The sequence below is a fragment of the Antechinus flavipes genome, chromosome 1 (genome assembly GCF_016432865.1).
Source record: "Antechinus flavipes isolate AdamAnt ecotype Samford, QLD, Australia chromosome 1, AdamAnt_v2, whole genome shotgun sequence".
In the NCBI taxonomy this organism is placed as follows: Eukaryota; Metazoa; Chordata; class Mammalia; order Dasyuromorphia; family Dasyuridae; genus Antechinus; species Antechinus flavipes.
Genome location: NC_067398.1, coordinates 508392209 through 508406388, shown reverse-complemented (window position 1 = coordinate 508406388; position 14180 = coordinate 508392209). Strand labels below are relative to the sequence as shown.

The 14180-nt window shown below is 33.0% G+C and overlaps 1 protein-coding gene across 7 annotated transcripts in view; it reads left to right on the top strand.

Moving 5' to 3' along the window:
• Nucleotides 1–14180, top strand: part of PPP4R1 (protein phosphatase 4 regulatory subunit 1) — an 87942-nt gene that overhangs the window by 18085 nt on the left and 55677 nt on the right. For all 7 annotated transcript variants that reach the window (XM_051970458.1, XM_051970461.1, XM_051970464.1 and 4 more), the window contains 3 exons: nt 3898–4004; nt 8782–8924; nt 10881–11027. In XM_051970458.1, the coding sequence (XP_051826418.1) occupies nt 3898–4004; nt 8782–8924; nt 10881–11027 (397 nt within the window). The remainder of the gene's footprint in view (nt 1–3897; nt 4005–8781; nt 8925–10880; nt 11028–14180) is intronic.

Here is a 14180-nt window from a genome sequence, read left to right as displayed (position 1 = left end):
CTTCCTTAATCTTTATCCTCTTAAGTCTTGTATCATCCTCCTGGTATTTACTTAGATACCTAAGCTAAATCCCTTTAGAAGCAAGTAATTTTTATATAAGTAATTTTCAATTATCCGCTTTAGAACCTTTTAGAACCTCCTTTGTGGATTATCTCAGAATTTGAGAGTTGGATAGACTTCCATGGCCATATGTAATCCAACCTGTAGCGGAGGAAAATTGCTATTTTAATATACCTAACAAGTGGTCATCCAGTCTAGCCTTTACTTGAAGACAATGAATTTAGGCCAATTCCTTTTCTCATTTCATCCCTTCAGGACATTCTGATTTCTAGTAGTATTTGCCTTAACCAAACAAAATTAGACTTGGTGCAAAAATAGTAAAATTTATTCCAAAATTGCTTTTCTATTTTTTTCTTTATTTTCTATATCACTACTTCATTCCATTAATGGTAATAGTAAACATCCCACTAATGCTGACAGTTTTCTAGATTTGAAATTAATTTAACGCCCTGTTTGTAGTGGCTAGAAGCTGGAAAATGAATGGATGCCCATCAATTGGAGAATGGTTGAGTAAATTGTGGTATATGAACGTTAATAGAATATTATTGTTCTGTAAGGAATGACCAGCAGGATGAATACAGAGAGGACTGGCGAGACTTACATGAACTGATGCTAAGTGAAATGAGCAGAACCAGGAAATCATTATATATCTCAACATTGATACTGTTTGAGGATGTATTCTGATGGAAGTGGATCTCTTCAATAAAGAGAGCTAATTCAGTTACAATTGATCAAAGATGGGCAGAAGCAGCTACACCCAAAGAAAGAACACTGGGAGATGAATATAAATTGCTTGCATTTTTGTTTTTCTTCCTGGATTATTTATACCTTCTGAATTCAATTCTCCCTGTGCAACAAGAAAACTGTTCGGTTCTGCACACATATATTGTATCCAGGATATACTGTAACCTATTCAACATGTAAAGGATTGCTTGCCATCTGGGGGAGGGGGTGGAGGGGAAAAATCAGAACAGAAGTGAATGCAAGGGATAATGCTGTAAAAAATTACCCTGGCATGAGTTCTATCAATAAAAAGTTATTTTAAAAAAATGAAATTAATTTAACAATTTCTCACATTATCTTTGTGGAAAAAATTTGAAGAGGATTAGGGTAAAATTTGACAGTCAATGCAGGCAGATTTGAAATTGGTTAAATATAGGGACAAAGAATAATCACTAATGGCTAGCAGTTGTCTGGGAAGACAGCTAGTGGAGTGTCATAGGGATCCTCTCCTATCTTGTACTATTTATATTTTTATCATTGATTTTGATAAAGGTATAGATGGCATGTCTATTTTCATGTTTGCTAATTGAGAGGAAATAGCTCACATATTGGATAACAGCGTCAGGATCCAAAGAGATCTGAGCACACAAAAATATTGGGCCAAAGCAAGTAAGATGAAATCTTATAAGGATAAATGTAAAAAGTTCTAAAATATCTAACTATGAGATGGGATAGATGGAGTTAGACAGCAGTTTCCCTGAAAGATCCAGGGTTTTTAGAAGTTCAACATCAGTCAGTGGTGTTCCATAGAATCCGGAAAAGCTAATGTGATTTAAGCTACCTTAAGCAGTGTCCAGAATGAAGTTGGTGCTGTATGTCTTTATGAGATCACTTCTCATATCTGGAAAGTTTGTTTTTACAAAGGACATTGATAAACTTAGAAAGATAACAAGAATGTCTTGAGATCATCATGCCTTAGTAAGGTAGATTGAGGGAAATGAGTAAGTTTATCTTGGAAAAGATAAGATATTGGGGAACATAATAACCTTCTTCATATATCTGAAGGGCTATCCCTGGGATTATTAAACTTGTTCTTGTTTCCAGAAGGCAGAACTAGTAGCAATGGATGGAAGTGGCGTGGCAAAAATGTAAATTTAGTCATGTTAGCAAAGACATCCAGCAATCTAGTGTGTGACCCCATTCATAAAATTAAGTTAGAGTGATTTCAATAGAGAAATCTGCATTTATTTAGCAAAATTTATTATGAAATTGACTTTAGTGCTTAACATTTGTATGATTAGATAAGTGCTTTAAGTATTATATATAACAAGGTCAAAGCTTTTAAAAAAAATTATTGCCAATTGGGAAATCATTTTTGCATTCAAGGGTTCTGATAAAAGCCTCATTTCTAAAATATAAATTCTCTTTATATGAGAATTGACTCAAATTTATAAGAATCCAAGTCATTCTCCAAATGGTCAAAGGATATGAATAGACAATTTTCAGATAAAGAAATTAAAACTTTCTAATCATGTGAAAAGGTGCTGTAAATCACTTTTGATTAGAAATGCAAATTAAGACAACTCTGAGATACTACTACACATCTTTCAGATTGGCTAAAATGACAGGAAAAGACAAGGATGAATATTGGAAGGGATGTGGGAAAACTGGGACACTAATATACATTGTTGGTGGAACTGTGAACAGATCTAGCCATTCTGGAGAGCAATTTGGAACTATGCCCAAAGGGCTATAAAACTATATACTTTTTGATCCAGCAGTGTTTCTACTGGACTTATATCCCAAAGAAATCTTTTTTTTTTTTTTAAATTTTTATTTAATAATTACTTTATATTGACAGAATCCATGCCAGGGTAATTTTTTTTTACAACATTATCCCTTGCACTCATTTCTGTTCCGATTTTTTCCCCCTCCCTCCCTCCACCCCCTCCCCTAGATGGCAAGCAGTCCTTTATATGTTGGATATGTTGCAGTATATCCTAGATACAATATATGTTTGCAGAACCGAACAGTTCTCTTGTTGCATAGGGAGAATTGGATTCAGAAGGTATAAATAACCCGGGAAGAAAAACAAAAATGCAGATAGTTCACATTCGTTTCCCAGTGTTCTTTTTTTGGGTGTAGCTGCTTTTGTCCATCATTTATCAATTGAAGCTCAGTTAGGTCTCTTTGTCAAAGAAATCCACTTCCATCAAAATATGTCCTCTTACAATATCGTTGTCGAAGTGTATAATGATCTCCTGGTTCTGCTCATTTCATTTAGCATCAGTTCATGTAAGTCTCGCCAGTCCTCTCTGTATTCATCCTGCTGGTCAAAGAAATCTTAAAAGGAGGGAGAGAGACTCACATGTGCATAAATGTTTGTGGCAGCCCTTTTTGTAGTGGCAAGAAACTGAAAATTGAGTGGATGCCCATCAATTGGAGAATGGCTGAATAAATTATGGTACATGAATGGTATGGAATAGTATTGTTCTGTAAGGAATGACCAGCAGGATGAATACAGAGAGGACTGGCGAGACTTACATGAACTGATGCTAAGTGAAATGAGCAGAACCAGGAGATCATTATAGTACATTAACATCGATATTATACGACAATTCTGTTGAATGTGACTCTTTCCAACAATGAAATGATTGATGCTAGTTCCAATGATCTTGTGATGAAGAGAGCCATCTACACCCAGAGAGAGGATTGTGGGAACTGAATGTGGATCACAACATAACATTCTCACTCTTTGTTGTTTGCTTGCTTTTTTTTTTTTTTTTTTGGATCTGATTTCTCTTATGCAGCAAGAGAATTGTATAAATATGTTTATACATATTGGATTTGACATATATTTTAACATGTTTAACATATATTGAATTGCTTGGCATCTAAGGGAGCGTGTGGGAGGAAGAAGAAAATTGAAATACAAGGCTATGCAAAGGTCAATGTTGTCAAATTATCCGTGCATATATTTTGAAAAGAAGCTTTATTTAAAAAAAATAATAAAGTTATTGCCTTCTAAGAGTACTTTAAATGTAGTTCAAATACAATTTTTTAAAAATTCAATGTAGTTTCTGCAAAATTATGCATTTTTTTTTTTCTGCCTAGACAAATGGTGGCCCGAAGCTTGCTTGATACCTTGAAAGAAGTCAGCGATGATGAAAGAGATTGTATTGCTGTTTTGGAAAGAGTCAGCAGATTAGCTGATGATTCAGGTATCTGATGTTCAAAAGTTTGTGTTCATATAGAGAAAGCAAATTTTTTCATGATTTTAACATTTTCAGTCGAGTTTCTTGAGCTCATTTGATTTCTCAGAAATTATTAAAGCTTCATGTGTATAAAAGAATCATATTTGTTTTAAAACTTAACTCAGTGTAAATAATTAATATAAATGTTTTCTATTAAAGTATTATGGATTAATTTTAGACATGGCAAAAAATAAAGTTTTAAATATATCAAAGTAAATCATTTATTACTCTTTGCATCTTCCTATCAGATTATGCAAATTTTGTTTATTCATTTGGGAGATGGATATTTTATATAAGGTTATAGGTTTTATTTTTATCAAGTCCTGAGCAGATTTGATGTAGGCAAGATAGAAGGGTCTAAAAGGGCCTAAAAAGTACTAAGCAGTATAGGGGACAAGTAGATGGCACAGTGGATAAAAGAGTATCCAATCTGGAGTCAAGAAGACTCATCTTTTTGTTAAAATTTGGTCTCATACTCTTACCAGCAGTGTGTGACCATGGGCAAGTCACTTGACACTGTTTGCTTAGTTGTTTGCTTCATCTGTCAAATGAACTGGAGAAGAACATGGCAAACCATTCCAGTGTCTTTGCCAAGAAAATCCCAAATGGGGTCATGACGAATTGGACATGCCTGAAATAACAGAACCACACTTGTAAGCAATGCTGTTCCCATAATCAAATATTTATAGAAGAAAAAAAAACTTCAGGAACCATTTTTCATTTTTAAATGTAAATACCTCCTTCTGCACAAAGTAGTTCTTGGTCCTCTCAGTTTCTAGTGTTTTCTCCTTTTTTATTCTTTTTACTCTAAATGTATGCTATATATACTTTGTTGTATACATGTCTTGTTAAAATGTATGTTTCTCGGGCAAAATTTTTTTCACATTTTCATTATGTATCTGAAAGAAAGCATAGTGCCTGGAATATAATAATCACTTGATAAATTTTTCTTTTGCTTGGTCATTTATCTTGCATTACCCCTGTCTTGAGTCACAAGTACTCCTTTTGACTTAGTTCTTCTCTTTCATCTACTTTGACCTCCATATTCTAGAAACCATTTTAAATTTATTTTCTTGAGTTACTTGTTGCCTTTTCCTGCATCCTTTTTCCAAATGTAATGAGTATCACCATCTATCTACAGACTTGAAGCCCCAGAGATTTTTGTTGCCTTAAAGCTTTCAGGACCCAGCATATCTAGAAATAATCCTTTTGATTTGGGGATAAGTGGGTTTGCTTCATAAGGAAAAATACAGTGGAGGGAAGTTCTAAGAACAGGAAATATTGAATAATTTTGGAGGAACTTGAGGAAATTTAGTCCCAGACCACTTGTTTCTGGAACAGTTACCAATCCAGATTATTGCAGAATTAAGCAAGGCCCTGGATAGTGATCTGGAAATTACCAACATATAGATAATAATGGAACCTTAAGTAGTGAGTGAATATAAAAAGGGAGGAAAACAGGACTAGATAGAGTGTTGGAGTAAATAAACCATAGTGAGCATGACAGAATTGATAATAGCAAAGGTGATTTGAGGAGTTGTGAGACAAATAGAAGGTGATTCAAGGAAAATCCAGACAAGAGACAGTATTTAGGAGAGGTGTCAACTATTTGGCAAAAACATTTTCAATTGAAAGATAAGGTCAAAAGCCAGAATGCAGAGAGTTTAAAGGAGAAATGATAGCACCCAGTGTAGACATCAGTTTAACTTTATAGTGAGTTTTATTTACTTACATTGTTTTATGTGTGCTTGGTTTTTCATAGTTTGTTTCTTGTTTCAGATGGGTATCTGTACTTCTGTAGCATTAGTATCTGTTCTCAGCTTTAAGGAAAAAAAAATTTTTTTTTTTGAGCAAATACTTGCCAAAAAGCATTGGATATATGAGACTAGACTTAAGCAAGAAGATTGCGCAAGACTTAAATATTTGGTAAATTTAGAATTACAGGGTAGAAAGGTAGATGGAAGAACAGATGGGCAGAGCATCTAATTGTTTATCATGTTCCAGGAACTGTGTTAAGTGCTAGAGATAAAAATATAAGCAAGATTTTTCTTGTCCTTAAAAAGCTTATTTTCTAATGGAGGAAGAAAAACAAATAAGAAGATATGAGAGGCTTCTGGCAGTACAGTATGGGAGATAGCTGGAAAGTAGAAATGATGGCAGAGAATCTATACTTAAAACAAAGTGTTGATTGGCTTTCCTAGAGTAAAATGAGATTTGAGCTTTAGAAGTTATATTTAAGAGGCAAATGGAAGGAAATTGGCAAAGAACTTGGATATTGGAAAGGCCAGGGAGAGAGTTGGGATATAGTACAATTAAAAGGAGTTGAGGGGGGATAATTGGTTTTAAGAAAACAAACTGTTGAAGACTGAGAAAAAAAGATGACTACAGGATCTTTGGTGACCTTTTGAGCTGTTTCATCAGAGTAGGAATTATAGGTGTTTGAAGTGTGATCTTGAGAATTTTTGTATTTATTTTTAATATACATTGCTTTATGAATCATGTTGGGAGAAAAAAATCTGGGCAAAAGGGAAAAAATATGGGAGAGAAAAAAAACAGAAAAAAGAAGTAAAATAACATGTATTGATTTCTATTCAATCTCCATAGTTCTTTTTCTGGATGCAGATGCCATTTTCTGTCCAAAGTCTATTGGGATTGCTTTGGATCCTAGTACAAATTTAATTGTAAATCATATCTTACTGGTCAAGATTTTTCTTTGGAAAAAAAATGGGGATTAGTAATTGTGTGATATGCTAATCACACTAATTAAACACTAATACATACTAATACATAATATATACTAATCAAAACTTAATTCTTTGAAAACTGTCAAATTAGAATCAGTATCACCTTATAAATGAAGTCATACATGATGTGATTTAGAGGGCATTCCTTCATCTGCCTTAGACATTTTTCCCCATCTCTACTATTGATACCTAAAATTATATTATAGTTAATATATACCATTATTAACTATTTATACTAAGATCTGGTTTTTAAAAGGGAGTGGAGGGGCAGGTGGTGTAATAGATAGAGCACCAGCCATGAAGTCAGGAGGACTTGAGTTCAAATCTGGTTTCAGACACTTAACACTGTGTGACTCTGGGCAAATCACTTAACCCCAATTGCCTCAGCTAAAAAAAAAGGGGGGGGGGAGTGGATTCCCTTGATATCCTTGATACCCTTGGTAGAGGGAGTTGGGAAGGAAGCAGAAAAGGTAACAAAACAAGGATCATGGGAAGGAATAATTAATTGTGAGTGATTGAAACAAAATTTGGCTATTTTCTTGTTTTTATCTAGAACTTGCCCAACTTCCATGGAAAAATTCAAATGGCATAAAATTTTAGGTGCATTTTAATTTTAAATATGTACATAAAGAAAAGTTGTTGTTTAGTAAATAATGTCTACTCTTGTACATGGTCATCTTTGAATATGAAAGAAGTCAGTAATAGAATTCTTCCTACATTATCTTTATAAACTTTATTTGCTCTGCTCTCTAGGAATTAAAAAAGATTTTTTTTTTTTTTTTTTTTGGCATTCAAAGATCTTCACAACCTAACTTTGGCCTTTTTACTGTTCCCTAGACATTTCTTCTTCCAAGTGGGAGTCATTCTCTGACTGCACAGGCTGGCTGTTCCACATGCCTGGAATGTACATTTTCTAGTCCCTTCCACACTCTGCCACCATATACTTTTCGAAACCCTGATTTTCCTTCAAACCTCAGTTTACATATTACTTCCTTAGTTTACATATTACTTCCTATGTAAAGCTTTTGCCAGTTTCTTTCTGCCTTTCCAAACCTCCTTATTTCATTGCCCAGCTATTAATGCCTCCCCCACAAAATAACTTTCCATTTATTACATGTATATTTTTATGTATGTTGTTTCTTCTCTAAAAGTCAGTGTAACATATTTGATCTGCACATTACTCTTTTTGCCAGTGTGGAACAGTGGAAAAAGCTTGTAGATCAAAAGTTCAAGTTCAGGTTTTCATTCTGCAGCTTGTTAAATGAGCAGCCATGAGCAAATCATTTATCTTCTTATTAGTCTCACTTTCCTCCTTTCTAACATAGGAAGGATAATGCTTGTACTACTTACATCATAACATTGTTGTGAGGAAAAATATTTGGAAAATCATAAAATACTTCATAAATGCAAACTACTAACCTATATCTAATTATTTCTAATTTTCAAAGTAAAAACAACATATATGTCACTAGTGTAACATTTTAATCTTGATCATCAACATATCAGACAACTGAAAATATGTATGTTTCACAAAAAGTTAGAAACTTGGGTATAATAGAAATGGAGATCATATGAATAAAAGTAGCCTAAATTTTTTCTGGTATACCCTTATTGATATTTTCTTTGTTATTCATTAGTGCTATCTATTATACAGTTGATCTAATCTCAGTCACCTAATTACTCCAAATTACATGTCCTGATCCTCTTTGCTTTGCAACATATACTGCCTAATGGAATTTGAATGGGAAGATTATTAAGAGAAAGACCTACTTAAGAAATTAAGGAAGATTCTTAATAACATTTAGAATTGATGAGACGCTTTTATTTTCTCAAGTTGTCTTCTGTTCTAGATGTGAAGGCTCGGGATTTGTCTAAACACTAGACCAAAGAGAATCAACCTTGACTTCAAGTTTGAATATATAGTATTTGCTATAAAGATTTTGCTTCAACAGAAATTCTTTTGGATTTGTTTGTTTATAATATTTTTATTATTTTAATAGAACCAACTGTGCGAGCTGAACTGATGGAACAGGTGCCTCATATTGCATTATTTTGTCAAGAAAATCGACCTTCAATTCCATATGCTTTTTCCAAATACTTGCTGCCTATTGTGGTTAGATATCTTGCAGATCAGAATAACCAGGTAAAATTTCTATATACATACTTAACTATCCTTCAAGGGAAATATGTTAGTATGACCTAATAGTAATGGATCTAATCTGGGTAGTTTACATTTTCCTCTCTTGGGCTTTGTCATAGGCTGACTTCTCTTCTCCCTCTATATTATTTTGCTTGGGGAGCTCATCAGCTCCCATAGATGCAGTTACTTTTGTCTGGTGATTCTCAGAACTCCTAAGGATCCTTCTCTCTTAATTTTCAGGCCCACGTTTCTAACTTTCTATTGGATATCTTGAATTGGATTTTTTATAGATATCTTAAGCTCATGTTTGAAACAACTCATCTCTTTCCTAAACACCCTTCCATCTTTTAGTTTGTTTTAATGTCAAGGACTCCCTCATTCTCCCAGTCACCAAGACTTTTTACTTAGGAATCATTCTCTTTCACTCCTGATAGCCGATCTGTTGCCACATACTACCAATTTTACCTTTGTAACCTCTCTTGTATGTACCCCATCTTTTCTATAAAAAAGGTCACCATCTTAGTATAGGCCTTAATCATTTCATGTCTAGACTATTGCAGTAGCCTACTGGTTGATTTCCTACCTTCAAGCCTCTCCTACTCCAGTCCCTCCTCCACTCAATTGTCAAGTAGATCTTAAAACACAGATCCAACTATGTTACCCCTCTCCCCCATTCATTTATTATCCCCCATTGAATTCATTTCCAGTGACTCCTTGTGCTGCCTCCAGCATCAAATAAAAAATACTCTGTTTAGCATTCAAAATCCTTCATAACCTGAGTCCTTCCTACTTTTCTAGTTTCTTACCTTTTCTTCACCTTATGTATCCTTCCAGTGAACAACTTCTTTTTTCGAAACATTCTGTTTTCCAATTCTTTGCATCTTTAATGACTATCCTTCCATATGAGAAGTTCTGTTTCTCCTCATCCCTACCTTCTGATTTTCCTGGCTTTCTTAAAGTCCCAGCTAAAATATCTCTATATACAGGGAACTTTTCCCCAGTTCTCCTCAATGCTATTCCCTTCCTTCTGTTATCTCCAGTTTATCCTGCACATGTCTCTTTTTGTACATACTTGTTTTGATCTTTTCCCTATGAGACTGTGAGCTCATTGAAATTAGAAATTACTGGTAATTTGGGTTTTGGGGGTTTTGGTCTTTGGCCTTTCAGTATTAAGCACAGTGTCTTGCATATAATAACTGTTCATTGACTAATTTTTTTTTTCTCTCTGGTTGCTTGATATCTTTTCAAAAAGAGCTATTTCATATCTTTTATGTAATTGTTAATAAAACTTCTTGCCTTCAACTAAACTCTGAATCATCTCATGTGTAATTTTTTGAATATAACTTGTTGTCACAATAAATCTTAGACTGTGATCATTTGCAGTAATGCAGTAGAATATTACTTTAGCTTTGTATGTGCATTTGCCATCTCATGGACATCTCTATAATGACTATCTTTTATTATGTGACAAGTTATTAAGTAAACATGTTATATGCCTTTTTTTGTTACTGTTTGCTTATTTTTTTCTTAATTTTTCCCCCCTTTGTTTTGATTTTTCTTGTACATCATGATAAATGTGGAAATATGTTTAGAAGAATTGCACATGTTTACTTGCTCTCTAGGGGAGAGGGAGGAATTTGGAACATACGATTTTGTAAGAGTTAATGTTGAAAACTTATCTTTGCATTTGCATGTATTTTGAAAAATAAAAAACTATTATAAAAAAGAAAAGAAAAGGTGTACATGGTCCCCTAAAATCATTAAAACAAAACAGAATAGTAGATCTATTACTATTTAAATTGGTGAAAAAATAGGAAATGTTCCTTTTATCTTAAAAGTTCCAGTGGTGATTGAGTTTTGAGATCTTTGATTTCAAAAATAAGAAGTTATCTAAGTTTATATTGTATATTATAAATGTGTTGTATGTATTTACTTTGTGTTTTGATGGTTTTTCTTTAGGTGAGAAAAACAAGTCAAGCAGCTTTGCTGACTTTGCTAGAGCAGGAACTTATTGATCGTTTTGATGTGGAGGCCAAAGTATGTCCAGTTCTTATAGACCTAACTGCACCAGATAGCAATGATGATGTGAAGACTGAAGCTGTGGCAGTGAGTAAATGATGCATCTGAATGTTAAACCTGTGATATTTGAAAAGTTATTGATGAGAGAGTATGATTTTCTGTTGTAATGATATGTTTGTAAGTTTCCTTTTTAATATGTAATATGAAGATTTCTATAGTATTTGAAAGTTTGCATCATCTTTATTGATGCATAATGGTATGACATGTCTATTAAAATTAAGTCACAAATTATTGAAATTTAATTTGGAGGAAGAGGGTGATGGATTTTAAAGGAGACAATAAGAATAGTGTCTTTAAAAAAGAAAAAAATGACTCTTAATCCCCTTCTCCAGATAAAACTGTCTAAAAATGCTACCCTGCACTTTATGAGTGATTTAAGAGGGATTAAATAATTTTAACTGCAATTTTTTTTTTTACCTTATAGGCTAATGAACTCTATCAATTTGATACTACTGTATTTACTGTGGTTTTGCTTTATTCTTTTATTTATATTTATCCCGGGTTTAGTTTTTTCCCCTAAAAGGGCATGTTCATAATTTCCTATTTTGTTTTCAACTGTTAATTTTTTTATTTTATGAAACAATCCAGTATTTTTTTTAAACTCATAGTTATTAGTACGTTAAATTTCAAGACAGCAGATAAATTTTGTCAGAGTAATTTGATTTTTTTTTAAAGGAATAGATTCATGTCTGTTTATGAAAAACCATTTTATTAAAAAAATTTTTTAAAAAGAAAAATGTTTTTAAAATATGATAAGATTTTTCTTTTCAAATTGTAATAATTGTGTCTCCAGCACCAAGACCTTGTAAGAAGATTAAGAATTGGGATATTCAGTCTTTGCTTTGAGTGATTTTATATTTTCAGTTAAAAAAAATTCAGGTTTATAATTAGAGATTAATGAATGGAATTCAACAATATGATAAAATAAAAGATTCAATACTAAGGAATAAAGAGAAATAAAATGCTGATATCCTTTTAAAATTATCCTTTGTTGATCATGCTGTTATAAGTAAAGTAATTTGTATTATATCTTTTGGGCATGATTTGCTTCATTAATTATTCTGGTTGAATTAAATTTAATCTTTCATTCAGACTTGTTCTCATCTTATTATATCATATGCTTCGCATCAATTATCACTAATTTTTAACTGATGAAGAGCCTTCATTTGTTCTACACAATGGATTTGAAATTCAAAAGTAAATTTTTGTTTTGAAATACAGTTTTGTTGAAGTCTTAAGGATTTGGAATTTGTTACTTCAAATAGATGGTAAACCACAGGTAAATGTGTACATTTTGCTGCCACTTTGTTATGGGTTGGTAGGTAAATGTACCCGGCTGTGGGTTTTTTTAAACTTTAAAATGATTTTACTTTGTGATGTAATTTTAAAAATTCATCTACCTATTAATTAGTTGAAAGAGAGGATTTTTTAAAAAGTATCTGTATAAGAAGAATATAAATATGGAAGAAGCTTATACTTTTTTTATGTTGTTTAATCTTTGAATATGAGGATGGATTTTTATTTCATAAACTGATCTATAATTCATTTTTTAAAAAGTAGATAACTTAAATATCCTTTTTAAAATGTTGATTATATGGTGTGTAATTAATTATTTGATGAATAAGGAGTCATATCTTAACATATTTTACTAAATAAGTGCAGGATTAGAAAAAAGAGATTTAGAAATATAATACTAGAAAAAGACCTAAAATGATAATATAGCTGAGCTCCTACCGATTTCTCCATACGATATAGAAAACATTCCAGACTGAGTTCTTATATGGAATGCTAAGTGAAAATTGGTCACTTTTCCATCCTAAGTTGGCATAGGGAGTTATAACAGATTTCAGTTTGGGAGTCTATCCAGGAACAGCTATTCAGAATATTCCAAGGGCAAAATAAGGCTATGCACCAGGACAAGAAGAGATTCCAAATCCAACCAAGGAGGATGCAGCCTTGTTCAGGGTATCAAAATAAATATCATCTGATAGCTGTCTTCCTATGTAAGAGAGTCTGACTGTGGAGTATACTAGCTCCTTGGGATGTCGTGCTCCAGGATAAGGAGCAATTGTGGATCCTAAGCTATGTATGTCCTGAGCAAGAAATAGCTATGACTGACAGTAGGATCAAACTGTAATTGTAGTTCTAGCCTCCAGCCCACTCTGAAGTCTGCAGAGGACAGTAATTACAGACCTAAGGAGAGCCTGAAATTCTGCCATTCTGTACCAACAGAACTTTCCAGCTGCCTAGTGTGGCTGAGTTCAACATCCGTCTACTAAAGTTCCAGATGAGGCAAATCCACAGCTGTTGCTTAAATCCACAACCGGGTCAAGAATTCAAATAGATCAGGAGAACAGAAATTGAAATTAGCCTCTAGTCATACCATTTTGGAAGCACTAAAAGCCTGCATATCCCCAACTTGAGCTATCTATGAAGTCCTAGAGTAACTTTTTAGTACATTAAAAAAGCAATTAGCAGAACCAGCCTAATCATTCCTCCTAGACATGTGCAGAGTCCAGCCTTAACATAAAGTTCAGAGTCAAGAAGTAAGCTTAGAGATGAGCAAATAAAAAAAGGATTCCTATAAAAAGGTATTATAGTAACAAAGACACTTCAGACAAATCCCAAAGAGAATCACTCCAAAACATCTACAAACCTTAGAGAAAAAGACTTCTTCAGTATGTTTACTCAGAATTCCTATTAGACATAAAACAAGAATTAAAACTTTTTTTTTTAATAAATTAGTATGCTACAGGAGGAAAATAAAAAAATAAATGAGAACTAATGAAAAAAAAGGAAAGAGAATTCATAGCTTGCTATAAAAGATAGAAGACATAGCAACCAAATGTACATATTCTTGACAATTAAAGTTCCATGAGACAACAAGAAACATTAAAAGAAAGTCAAAAACCTGGAGAGGGAGGACTGAATCAAGAGTAATTTGCCTCATGGAAAAAATGACTGACTTGGAAAACAAATTGAGGAAAGATAATTTAAGAATCATTGAACTTTCAGAAAACCATGTCCAAAAAAGAACCAAGAAATCATAACATAAAACTGCCAAATCTTAGACTCAGAAGACAAAGTGGAAATGGAAAGATGCCACATTGGTCACCTCTTGAAAGAAAACACAAAATGAAAACATTTGGGAACATTATCGCCAAAATCCAAAGCTTCTGA